The sequence below is a fragment of the Erinaceus europaeus genome, chromosome 3 (assembly GCF_950295315.1).
Source record: "Erinaceus europaeus chromosome 3, mEriEur2.1, whole genome shotgun sequence".
NCBI lineage: Eukaryota > Metazoa > Chordata > Mammalia > Eulipotyphla > Erinaceidae > Erinaceus > Erinaceus europaeus.
In genome coordinates, this window is record NC_080164.1 from 69,932,106 (window position 1) to 69,945,164 (window position 13,059).

General features: G+C 39.3%; 1 protein-coding gene across 1 annotated transcript in view; it reads left to right on the forward strand.

The window, feature by feature from the left end:
* LONRF2 (LON peptidase N-terminal domain and ring finger 2) overlaps nt 1-11,080 on the forward strand; it is a 33,343-nt gene extending 22,263 nt beyond the window's left edge. The window contains exons 9-12 of the mRNA XM_016187577.2: nt 530-688; nt 2,445-2,607; nt 4,191-4,340; nt 10,474-11,080. Coding sequence (XP_016043063.2) covers nt 530-688; nt 2,445-2,607; nt 4,191-4,340; nt 10,474-10,668 — 667 coding nt within the window. The 3' untranslated portion in view covers nt 10,669-11,080. The remainder of the gene's footprint in view (nt 1-529; nt 689-2,444; nt 2,608-4,190; nt 4,341-10,473) is intronic.
* The last annotated feature ends 1,979 nt before the right edge of the window (nt 11,081-13,059 follow it).

Genomic DNA, 13,059 nt, shown 5'->3' on the forward strand with positions numbered 1-13,059 from the left:
TCTCTATCACCTAATAATATGGGCTTAGCAAAAAAAAAAAAAAAAAGGGAGTTGGGCGGTAGCACAGTGGTTAAGCGCAGGTGACGCAAAGCACAAGGACCGGCATAAGGATCCCGGTTCAAGCCCCCGGCTCCCCACCTGCAGGGAAATTGCTTCACTGGCGGTGAAGCAAGGTTTGCAGGTGTCTTATCTTTCTCTCCCATTCTCTGTATCCCCCTCCTCTCTCCATTTCTCTCTGTCCTATCCAACAACGAAGACATCAATAACAACAACAATAAAATAACAAGGGCAACAAAAAGAGAAAATGAATAAATATTTTTTTAAAAAATGTAGGTAAGCTGATAACTTCTCCTGCCATGATAATTGACTTGCTCTGACCTGACAGAACTGAAGCAGGCCTGAGGGCTTTTCTTTTGTACATGTGGAAACTAAAGTGTGGCTAGCTTTTGTTGCCTTACAGTGACTAGTACTTTCTTCTGATTCAAAGAATTCCTACATATGAATTAACATTTTTCCCCTCTTTCTATAGTCTGACCAGAGATGTCCCCATCTTTGTGTGTGCCATGGCCTTCCCCACTGTCCCATGTCCACTTCATGTTTTTGAGCCCCGCTACCGGCTTATGATAAGAAGATGCATGGAAACAGGCACCAGACGGTTTGGCATGTGCTTATCTGCTGAACATGCAGGGTAAGAGTTTAAGCATACAACGATCCTCATTCGATGCATAATTTCTTATTTTTCTTCAAGAACAATTTAGGATAATATTATAAATCTCCAGTGACTATATATACTATAAACCATTAACCCCCCCCCCTCCATAATGAAGGAGAAGGAGGAGAAAAAGAAGAAGAAGAGAAGAAGAAGAAGGGGAGCAGGAAAATGTTACACTACAGATCTAAGTAGAAGTGTCCAGTGGGCAGGTGGCTTTGTAGACATTTAACTTGGGAATCATCACTCATCGTTGGTTTGTAGGTATATGGTAGAGATCCTTTTCCTTAGCGTCACGCAGCCTTGGCTTTAAGTCTTATTGTGACCTTAGAGAAGTTGTTGAGTTTATCAGAGTCTTCACGTTTTTGTGAGCCTGGGAATGAGTACAGATAGTTCACCTGGTAGAGTGCACACTTTATCATGTGCAGACACCTGGGTTCAAGCCTCCAGCACCACATGCAAATGCCTGCACTTACTTCATGAACAGTGGAGTGGTACTGTGATGTCTCTCTTCCTCTCTGACTCTGCTTTTTTTGCCCATCTCTGTCTCTGTTTTCCATCAGAGACATCTGTCTGAAATTGAAAGGAAACCAGGGCGTGGGGTTGGGAGGAGAGGAGTCTGCCAGGAATAGTGGATCAAAAAGATCCCAGATTGGTTGGCAAAATTGTTCACTTAGTATTCTTCTTTGATATGTGCACTACCCAGTTTGATGCCCCTGGCTCCTACTATGTTGAAGAAGCTTCAGTGCTATAGTCTGTTTCATTCTCTCTCTCTCTCTCTCTCTCTAGCTATTTATCTGCATATATATCCATGAGTGGGGATAAAAGAAATGAGTTATTATCATAAACATCTCTATGTGGTGATTGACATAGAGTAGATGTAATCAGAATCATCAGGGTGCAGATAACCGGTAACAGAGAATGGGGATGTTCACCTGGGAGTGAGATACTGTTAACCCAGGATGTGATTCAGGGTTCCTGTGTAGAAGAGGTGTTCTATGGAAAGAGATTTAAGGGATGGCCTGGCTTGAGAGAGTAAAATATTGCTGCAAAAGGACAAAGGGTACGAGGACAGCAGTAGATCAGCAGGATCATATCCTCAAAGACCAAATAAGTATATACCTCCTGACTTTTTGCCAGAAGTCATTTGTGTCTTCTAATGGAATTGTTTCAATGGAAAGGTGGGAGTATCTGCAAGTGAAGGAAAGACAAGAAAATGAAGACAGTAATTTTAGACCACATCCTGTAGAGTTATTTGGGGAGGATGGATCTGCAGAAGGGAAAATCGGGAGGAAGGAATAGAGCCTGAGACTTGGGCCCCTGGGGAGGCAGGCTTTGTACTCTCTGGATATACCAGCTGATAGTGCTCTGGCCAATTTTCTGAGGGGCCACCTTTAAAATTCTGTTTCTTTCCATCTCTTGAGTCTTTTTAAAGCACCAGCTCATTTCAGCACTAAGGCACATGTTAATTCTCTCCTCTAACCTTAACTCTGTTGCCCTGACACACTAGTATGATTCACATTAACAGAAGGATGATCCATAGGTGTCTACAGACCTATGGATATACAGGTATCTATAGTCTTGCAGTTCCAATGTAGAAATACTATGCATTTTGTTTATTTGTTTTTCATTGTTAACTTCTAGAATTTCATCCAGAAAAAAAAAAAAAAAAGAAGAAGAAGACTTAATTGCATTTTAAGAACCTCCATCATCTCCCCCCTACTGTCTTGTTTAGGATTTCTGAGTATGGCTGCATGCTGGAGATCAAGGATGTTAGAACGTTTCCTGATGGGAGTTCAGTGGTGGATGCAATTGGAGTTAGTCGGTTCAGAGTTTTAAGCCACCGTCACAGAGATGGTTATAACACTGCAGATATTGAGTATCTTGAAGATGAAAAGGTAAGGTTTCTTTTGCCAGCATGTGTTTAGAGGTCAGCTATCTTGTTTCTCTTGCATTATGAAAAAAAAAAAAAACTTGGTCACATTTGGTTGACATTACTTATTTCCTCCTTAATTTATTATATTATGATTATATTATGATTTTTTTAACCTGAGTTAGAACTGGTAGATAAACCCTCTCTTAAAAAAGAGATCTTACTCTTACACATTGCAAACTGGACTTGTGCGCTGATCATTACTGTGGTTTTCTAGCCTAGGCGTTGGCAAACTTCCTGTCGTGGGCCTTAAAGTAAAATTTTCAGGTTATTTGGTTTCTTTCACACTTTGCCATTGTAGCTCAGAAGCAGCTAAAGAACATATAGAGGAATGGGCATGACTGGTTTCCCATAAAGTGTCTTTTACAAAGACATGTGATGGACAGGATTTGATTTATGAGCAAAGTAGTCAATTCTTAGTCTAGATACTTATATTCAAAGTGAGATACAATATTAAGCAGTATTTAACAATATTAAACAGCAGTGCTTTAAATGCTTCCTAGAGTATAGAAGTCATGGATCACTTACCTCTTAAGAATTGTTTATCTGGGGAGTCGGGCTGTAGCGCAGCGGGTTAAGCGCAGGTGGCGCAAAGCATAAGGACCGGCATAAGGATCCCGGTTCGAACCTCGGCTCCCCACCTGCAGGGGAGTCGCTTCACAGGCGGTGAAGCAGGTCTGCAGGTGTCTATCTTTCTCTCCTCCTCTCTGTCTTCCCCTCCTCTCTCCATTTCTCTCTGTCCTATCCAACAATGACAACAACAATAATAACTACAACACTAAAACAACAAGGGCAACAACGGAATAAATAAATAAAATAAATATTTTAAAAAATTAAAAGAATTGTTTATCTGATGAAAATATCAGATTGTCTAATTTGACAGATTATAAAATGTTTTAAAGGGATTCTCATAAAGACTTGTCCATATGGTCTTGTCCATTGATTGCCAGAAGATGAAAAACATCTCAGATGTTCATCAGTAAGTGAATAGATAAACTATAGTATATTTATACACTGAGATCAACTTAGGGTAATACAAATGAACAGAATACTGATGCACAAAAAAAAAAAGCAAATGAATCTCATCAATATTGTGCTAAGTGAGAGAAACCAGACACAAAAAATGCATACTCATTCTAAAGCAGGCAAAACTAGTCTTATGTAATGGAGGTTAGAAAAGTGGTGGAAAGGGGGTCGGGCGGTAGCTCAGCGGGTTAAGCGCACATGGTGTGAAGCACGAGAACTGCTGCAAGGACCCATGCATGGACCAGCACATCTGCAGGTGTCTGTCTTTCTCTCCCCCTCTCTGTCTTCCCCTCATCTCTCCACTTCTCTGTCCTGTCCAGCAACAACGACAACAGTAATAATAACCACAATGATAAAACAACAAGGACATCAAAAGGAGGGGGGAGAAAGTGGTGGGAAGTTTTAATTGATTGGAAGGAATGGAAATGTTCTGTATTTTTTTTTTTTTTGGTGCTGGTTATATTTAATTCACGTGTAATCAGGAAATGATAGAGTGCTTCTCTTTTTATCCCCATTGTCTAGGTGGAAGGCCCAGAGTATGAAGAACTTACCACTCTTCATGATTCAGTTTATCAACAGTCTGTTTCCTGGTTCGGTGCACTTCAGGAGCACATGAAAGAACAAATCTTAAGTCATTTTGGCGTAATGCCAGACAGGGAAGCTGAGCCTCAGGTATCTTCTTCTTGTTCTTTTATAATGCTGTATCACTTTCTGCACTGTGTATTAGTGGTGCAAGATACACTCATTATGATTGTTTATGGATCAGTTCAATCAAGTTATTTATTTGTGCATTTTATTGTTTCCTAATGTGTGTTTGTAAGACTATGAACTTCCCTCTCAATACTGCCTTAGCTGTGTCCCAAATATTTTGATAGCTTGCGTCTTCATTTTCATTGAACTCTTGAAACATTTTGATTTCTTCCTTTATTTCCTCTTTGACCCAGTAGTTGTTAAGTAGTGTACTGTTGAGCTTCCACATTTTGGGACTATTCCTACTCTTTTGGACTCAGGGTCATTATGGGGTGCAGAAGGTCTTGCTTCTGTAATTGCTTCCCTGCTGATCATGGGCATCGACAGGTTGATCCATACTCCCAGCCTTTCTCTCTCTTTCCCTAGTGAGGCAGGGCTCTGGGGAGGTGGGGTTCCAGGAAACACTGGTGAGGTCGGCTGCCCAAGAAAGTCAGGTTGGTATCATGGTAGCATCTACAACTTGGTGGTTGAAAAATCATTAAGATATAAAGCAGAACAAAATGTTAAATAATTGGGAATCTAAAGGCAAGAATATATAGCAGATGAAAGTTGGGGTCTCCATTTTGGAAAAAAGCTAGTAGGTATATTTTAGCTATATTCCCAAGGGACCCATAACTTTACTAGTTTTTGCCTGAGCCTGACAGCTAGAAGTGCAAATTTGCACTTAGACATACAAATAACTTCTCTCCTTCATCTGTGGGTGATAGAGCCCAATGGTGGCATGGTTTAGGATTGTGACTGAGAGTATAGTGTTCCTCCCAGTATACAGGCAGACAGACAGGCCTACTATGGAGAAAAGGGTAGGGCAGGCCCACCAGTTTTCAGCATGTTTAGGATAATACAAAATAAAATGTCTCTGGCACCTTTTCCATCCATTTTTATTTTCTTTACCTCTCTGCTAAGGGTTTCTGTATTTTATCTCTACCTGGGTTATGTCTTTTGCAAATACAGGATAGTTCTTCCAGCCAAAACCTGCTTCTTAAGTCTTTGTTCATCTTTCACTCTCATAATTTCTCTTCCCACTTTGTTGTAGCTCAGAATCAGAAAGCAGGTTGATTAGACTAACTCATATTAAAGTAAAAAATGATTTTTCTGGGAATTTTTGCTTAAGGGTTCCAATTCATCTTTAATTGTATGATATGTTAACTCTGAACTTATAACAGATTATATAGATGTAGTGGCTGAAATAATAGAAAGTTATTATCTTACATTTATGGAGGTCAGAGGCTCAAAAGGGGTTTAAAAATGAAACAAATGGAAAAATCTAAGTGGGTGCTCCGAGGGCAGACAGTAGAGAAGATTTGTAGATGTCAAGGTTGAAGTGTCTTCAGTGTCTCCTAAGCTGTAGCACCTTTAGTGTCTCTAGATACTTAAAAAAAAAAAAGATGTCAGTCACGAGGTTTGTCCAGCCAAGGTCATTGTGGCAGTCTTTGAAGTCAGCATAAAACTTTCCATCTCCAGAGTGTGTGGTTTCAGGAAAAAGGATATTTAAAAAAAAAATTCTTTATTGGGGGCTTAATGGTTCACAATAAATAGTAAAGTACAGTAGTTTGTACATGTGTAATATTTCTCAATTTTCCACATAACAATTCAACCCCCACTAGGTCCTCCTCTGGCATCATGTTCCAGGACTAAACCCTCCCCCACCCCCGTCCTAACCCCAGAGTCTTTTACTTTGGTGCAGTACACCAACTCCAGTCCAAATTCTGCTCAGTGTTTTCCCTTCTGTTCTTAATTTTCAACTTCTGCCTATGAGTGAGATCATTCCATATTTACCCTTTTGTTTCTGACTTAGCTCATTTAACATGATTCCTTTAAGCTCCATCCAAGATGGGGTGAAGAAGGTGAATTCACAATTTTTAATAGCTGAGTAGTATTCCATCGTGCATTGTATATAGACCACAACTTGCTCAGCCACTCATCTGTTGTTGGACACCTGGGTTGCTTCCAGGTTTTGGCTATTACAAATTGTGATACTAAGAACATATATGTACACAGATCTTTTTGGGTGGGTGTGTTGGGTTCCTTAGGATATATTCCCAGGAGAGGAATTGCAGGGTCGTAGGTCCATTTCTAACCTTCTGAGAGTTCTCCAGGCTGCTTCCCACAAGGGTTGGACCAATTGACATTCCCACCAGCAGTGAAGGAAGGTTAAAAGGATACTTTTGGGTCCAGGTGGTGGTGCACCCAATGCAGTGCACACTTCACCCTGCCCCTGTAGAAGGGAAGCTTCATGAGCAGTGAAACAGTGCTGTAGGTGTCTCTCTTTACCCCACCTTTTTCTCCCTCCCCCTCTCAATTTCTATCAAATAAAATAAATATTTTAAAAGTTATTTTAAAAAGAAAAAGAATAGTCTCCATTCTTAATATAAATAAAAAAGGAAAACTGGAAATGGTAGTTTGGAAAATTATAGCCAGATATTAGAAAAATCTGGACCTACTCTCACTCATAGATTAAAAAAATAACCATTTTAAGAAAGCTAGAGTCTAATTATAGAATATTGTATGTAGCTAAAACACATTTTTTTCTTTCCACTTTCACCCCTCTTCTACCAAACAGTTATGATAAATTTATCAGTCTGCAAATTAAGCCTGACTTTAATAAACTTGATCAGTTATTATTGCTTAAGTATAGTAATGCAGATAATCATATCAATTCTTCTAGTTTTCCTGAGGAATCTTAGATTGAACTCTTAGTGAACTCAAGAGCCATGCCAGCTCTCACCATCAGATTCTATCCATGACTCCTGTATTTTGGGCAGTTCTTCTCTTCTCAGTGTTTAAAGACTATTCTCAGTAGTTTCTTTTTTAATTTCGGAGAGGGTAAGAAACCAAGATGGAGAGAGAGAGACAGAGAAAAGGAGAGACACTATAGAATTGCTCCCTCATTTAGGGAGCGCCCCTTCTGTATGGTGCTCCTCGGTGTCGGTGTCTCTAAGGGCTTGAACTCAGGTCCTTCTGTATTCTGTTCGGTGAGCTCTCTCTCAGCTCTCCAACAACCACAGATGTTTTTAGATTGCTTTTGAAATCTTTGTCACTGGTTAAGTAGATAATTAGTAGTAGTTGGTGGTGAAGTATCAGGACTTATTTTTCTTCCTGTCCCTTTTACTAGTCTTAACTCCTGAAGCAGCATGATCTTTAGCCAAAGCTTCTGTAATATAAGCAGTTTGTGTCTGTTACAGAGAAAGATGTCTTCCTTGATTTATGCAAACACATTGCCTTGAGAAATAAAAGACATCCTCATTCTGATGATGTGAAGAAAAAAAAATAAATGGTTCAGTTCTACTCACAAAAAGATGAAAACCGTAAAGTTGGAAAAGGTTTCAGTCAGCTCAAAACTTCTTTTCTTAACCTAGAAAGGGCAAAACATCATTTGAAACAAAAAAGTTCTTAAAATTACATTTGTCACAGTGTCCAATCTCATGTAGATAACCATCATCTCTTGTGTAAGTCTAGTTTTCCCCATATGTTTTGCAGCTTTTTACCTTCAATTTTATGATAAATCTATATTCTGAAGTATAGATATCCTCTCCTTGAATTTTTCCAAGCATAGAATTAACCATAATTTCTATAAATGATGGCAATATTTAAAATGATTATGAAGGGGGGTCAGGCTAGGTAGCGCAATGGGTTAAGCGCACGTGGCGCAAAGCCAAGGACTGGCGTAAGGATCCCGGTTTGAGTCCCCAGCTCCCCACCTGCGGGGGAATAGCTTCACAGGCGGTGAAGCAGGTCTGCAGGTGTCTGTCCTTCTCTCCCCCTCTCTGTCTTCCCCTCCTCTCTCCATTTCTCTTTGTCCTGTACAACAATGAATGACATCAACAACAATAATAATAGCTACAACAAGGCTACAACAACAAGGGCAACAAAGGGGGAAAAATGGCCTCCAGGAGCAGTGGATTCTTGGTGCAGGCACTGAGCTCCAGCAATAACCCTGGAGGCAAAAAAAAAAAAAAAAAAAGAAAGAAAAGAAAAAGAAAAAATGATTATGAAGGTCTCAGTAAAATTAAAAAAAAGCAATTGATAAGGAAATCAGGATTTTAGAATAATAACCTGAATTCATAGAACATATTAGAGTCTCAAGAAGTTTCTGATTATTTTATTTTATTTTATTTTATTTTATTTTATTTTATTTTATTTTATTTTATTTTATTTTATTACCAGAGCACTATTCAGCTCTGGCTTGGTAGTACTATTCAGTTCTGGGACCTTGGTGTTTTTTTGTTTGTGATTCAGTAGTGATTTACAAAAATGTAAGATAATATGGGTATAATTCCATACCATTCCCACTACCAGAGTTCTGTACCCACTTTACCCTCCAGCAGAAACTGCTATAGTTCTCCTAAGGTCATAGATTTATTTATTTTGCCCATTTTTATTCACTTCTACAGCCCTGCCTTCACTTCCTTTCTAAGTCACACCTAACCTATTACTACTTCTGAGTGTCTCGATTTTTTTCCTTTTTCCTCTCAGATAAAAGAAACAGTGGCCAACACCCTCTGATGTTTTCCAGATTCTCTTTCTTCTCAGTGATGGTATAAAAAACAAAGATTCCTGGTGACAAATGTTCTGGGGCCCTGTGGAACTGTGGTTCAGAGCCCTTGTGTCTTCCCCTAACACCACCACCCCCCCACCTTTGAGAATATGGACTAAAAAATTATTTTGAGGTGCAGAGGGAAGGAGTTCTGGCTTCTGTAATTGCTTCTCCTCTGCATGTTGGCAGGTCAATCCACACACCCCTTACCCTGTCTTTATTTTTCCTTAGTGGCATAGGGCTCTGGAGAGGTGAGGTTCCAGGACATATTAGTGAGGCCATCTGTTTAGGGAGGTAAGGGTGGAATGATAGTAGCATCTGCAACTTTGTGTTTGAAAGGTAGTAAGGTATAAAGCAATACAGAATGTTTAATAGACAGGAACCAAAGAGTAGGAATAGAGCCAATAAGAATAGGGACTCTAGGGTGGATGTCTTTCTTAGATATGTTCCTAGGAGCCCAGGACTTTAGTAATCTTTGCTTGACCAAAGTATTATCTAAATATATAATAAGGTCAAACATTTCTCCTTATGTGACAGCTTTTCCCATGAAGTTTCAGCATACCAAACAGACCCAATTTATATGTGTATCTCTTTCCATAAAGACAGAAAACAGTTACTGTGTGTTGTTAAAATTTCGGAGGCTCTTGCCGGCCGGGCTAGCTTCAAGGCGGGTAACAGAGACGCGGAGACAACGGCTGGGCAGGGAAGCTGTATTTCTTTATTCAGGAACAACGATTCATAAACTAAGACAAACTAATCACCAAACAGAACTCTGCTATCTCCTTTTGGCGGCGCAAGCACTCTTTCTTTTACTCTCGAACTCAGGAACCCTCTCCCTTACTCTCGAACTCAGGAACTCAGGAACTCTGTCACTCTCGAACTCAGGAACCCTCTCCCGGGGTTCCTTGGGGCGGGGCCAAGCAGGCCGGTGAAATTAATAGGACTGATCCAATTCTCTTGGCGGGGGGAGGGCTAGAACAAACCAATGTAAAGCATACGACACTATGAAGCCCCTTGGGAGTGCTTCTAAGACTTGCCATATTTTTTCTTTCAGTCATTAAAGATTTTACTTTTTTTTTTTTTTTTTTTTTTAGAATTTTGATTTCTAGCAAGTTCGTAATAAATATTAAGAGGTCCCAAACATACCGACTGCTGTGAATCAGTAGCTAATTATCTACTTAGCCAAAGTGACAAAGATTTTAAAAGCAATGTAAAAATATCTGTGGTTGTTGGAGAGCTGAGAGAGAGCTCACCCAGCAGAATATAGGAGGGCCTGGGTTCAAGCCCTTAGAGCCATCGAGGATCACCATACAGAAGGGGAGCCCCCCTTATGAGGGGGCATTTCTGTAGTGTCTTCTTTTATCTGTGTCTGTCTCTCCACCTTGGTTTCTTACCCTCTCGGAAATTAGAAAAAATTAAAAGTGTCTATCAGGAACAGTGGAATTATGTAGGTATGAAAACCCTGTGGGAAAAACCAAAATCATTTATTTGTTTTTGTGTTTTCTTTTCTTCCTTTTTCAGAGCAATCCTAGTGGTCCTGCTTGGTCCTGGTGGATCCTGGCAGTGCTGCCACTGGAACGCAAGGCTCAGCTGGCTATACTCGGTATGACGTCACTTAAAGAGCGTCTGCTAGCCATTCGGCGAATACTAGTCATCATCACACGTAAGATGAATAGTCGGCAAGAGATGATTAATAGCAGGGAGAGGAATAATTGATTGTGTCTTTTTCTCAAGGCTTCTGGGAGTTCTTGTGCTTTTATGAAAAGTTCCAGGCATGGATGTGTAGCAACCCATTTGTCATGCTTTGTAAAATGCTTGTTGATAAGGCTACAAAGTGGAACACTGCCAAACATTAACCCCCTACTCAAAGGCTAAAAAGTCTGTGCCTGGTGGAATCTGACTGTAAGAGCTGACTCCAGGTTAGCCTGAAGTTTGAACAGAGCTCATGGTTGGAAAACAAACTGTAAAAATCTCTTGGAAGCTGATGCTTCTTACATACTGTTCACAGAAAAAAGGACATGACAGACAAAAGTTTTGTGTTTAGATTCTATAGGAAAGAAGAACTCCCTTTCCCATAAAGTTATCTTGTATATTAGATATGAGCAGCATATTCCAGTGGCTAGACAGATAGTAAGGGGGAAAGTGCATTTTCATATGGAAGCAGATTTCTCAGAGCACAGGCTAATTGAAAACTTTGTTATGCTTTTGTGTCACTGTGAGGTTGTCTGTAAAGTTGAGGAATCAAACCATTGTCCAGTGCAGGAGCTAAAATTAACCCTTACTCCAGAAGTAGTCACTACCGGATAGAACTGTGTTTTGTGTCCTGCGTTTAGTTCAGATGTTGTAAACTGCATGTTGTAATGAAGTGAATATCAAATACAAAAGGCACATCCTGGATGTAGAAACATCTGAGTACATCATAGTTGATTTGAGGATATATATATGTGTGTGTGTGTGTATATATATATATATATATATATATATATATATATATACACAAAAAAAAAAAAAAAAAACCCAGTAGAGCAAACAAAAGTGAGTTAACACTATATGTGTATTGGGAAATGAAAAAAAAAACTGGTACAAAGAAACCTATCAGTGTATAACTGTTTCATTGATCCAGTGATGATTAAACATTTAGGAAATGGTCATCCTTCTACTAGGATTTGCATTAAAAGTTAGACCCATCAGGAAACTTGAGTTACGTATCTGCTAATATAAGAAGACATTTCAAAAACTACTATGATATGGATACCTGTCTCTAAGGGAAATGTAGCAAGAGAGTATTCAAGGAGAGACATGGGACGAGATGTAAATACTCAGCAAAATTGTCTCCACCCTAACCTAAAATTTTACCGTTGTTTGTTTCATTGAGCTTTCTAATGATCAGATCAGGTGTTGGTTATCTATCAAAGAGAAATATGTGAAGCTTCCACCTTCTCATGCAAATTGCAACATTGATTGAAATAGTCATAACTCAACACTGAACGTTATCATTGGCTTAACCACCTGGTGCATTTAGTTGGCTTCTTCCTTGGTAAAGTGCATGTTCTTAGTAAAAGATGACAAGAACAAACTAAAGAGCAGACTAAAGAGCGAATCACAGATCTAATTTTTACATTATTTATTCAAAGAATCTGGCAGTTGAGCATTAAATGGTAAGTTATGTAGTTCTAAAGGGTGGTGGTCTGCTGATCTACCAGAGGGAGCTAACTCTGGTCCTGCACTTGGCACCATCACACTCACATGTAACACAAGTAGAATGATCCTTTCTAAGCACCTACAGTCCATAATCTATTAAGAATTCAAACAGAGGAAGGGATAGCTCAAGTCACACTATGAAGGGAGAATTGAGTCTATTTCCTTCTGCTCTTGTCCTCTACACCACTTCGTTTCTATCATGCAGATGTCATTTTTAGGATTTCTCAGGAGATAATGTGATCTCTTGTTCAGAGTCTGGATGTTCCAGCTTAAATTTACTGACAATGTTCTGATATTCTACTAGTGTTCCAATATTAGTGCTCTAGTAACTTAAGAATAAAAACAAGATCTACTTAAGAATTACCACAATGTGGGGGAGTAACTTTTCTTCTTTTAATGTGAAACTTGAAATACTTTTCCATTCATTCTCCTAAGTAGATTAACTCAATTTTATCCAGTCCATGTTCTGCTTTTCTGCTTTGTGTTTTCCCTTCTGTTCTTGTTTTTCAACTTCTGTCTGTGAGTGAGATCACTCCATATTCTTCCTTCTCTTTCTGATTTGTCTCACTTAACATGATTCCTTCAAGGTCCATCCAAGATGAGGTGAAGAAAGTGAATTCATCATTTTTAATAGCTGAGTAGTATTCCATTGTGTATATATATTGTTACGGGGAACGTGTCAGAAACTACCCAAGACCAGTTTAGCCAAATTGAGAGTCTTACTTAGCTGGCCAGTGACTGTACCCATAGCAAACTACTGTTCAGAGTGCAGCCCCAACTTCACTGTAGCATAAGCCTTTATAGGAAAAAAACACATCCTTGTTTGTGAAAAACAGGATACAGGAATGGGAATCAAGCAAAGCAACATTATTACAAAAGCCACAGAATGCCATTAATTGTAGAACA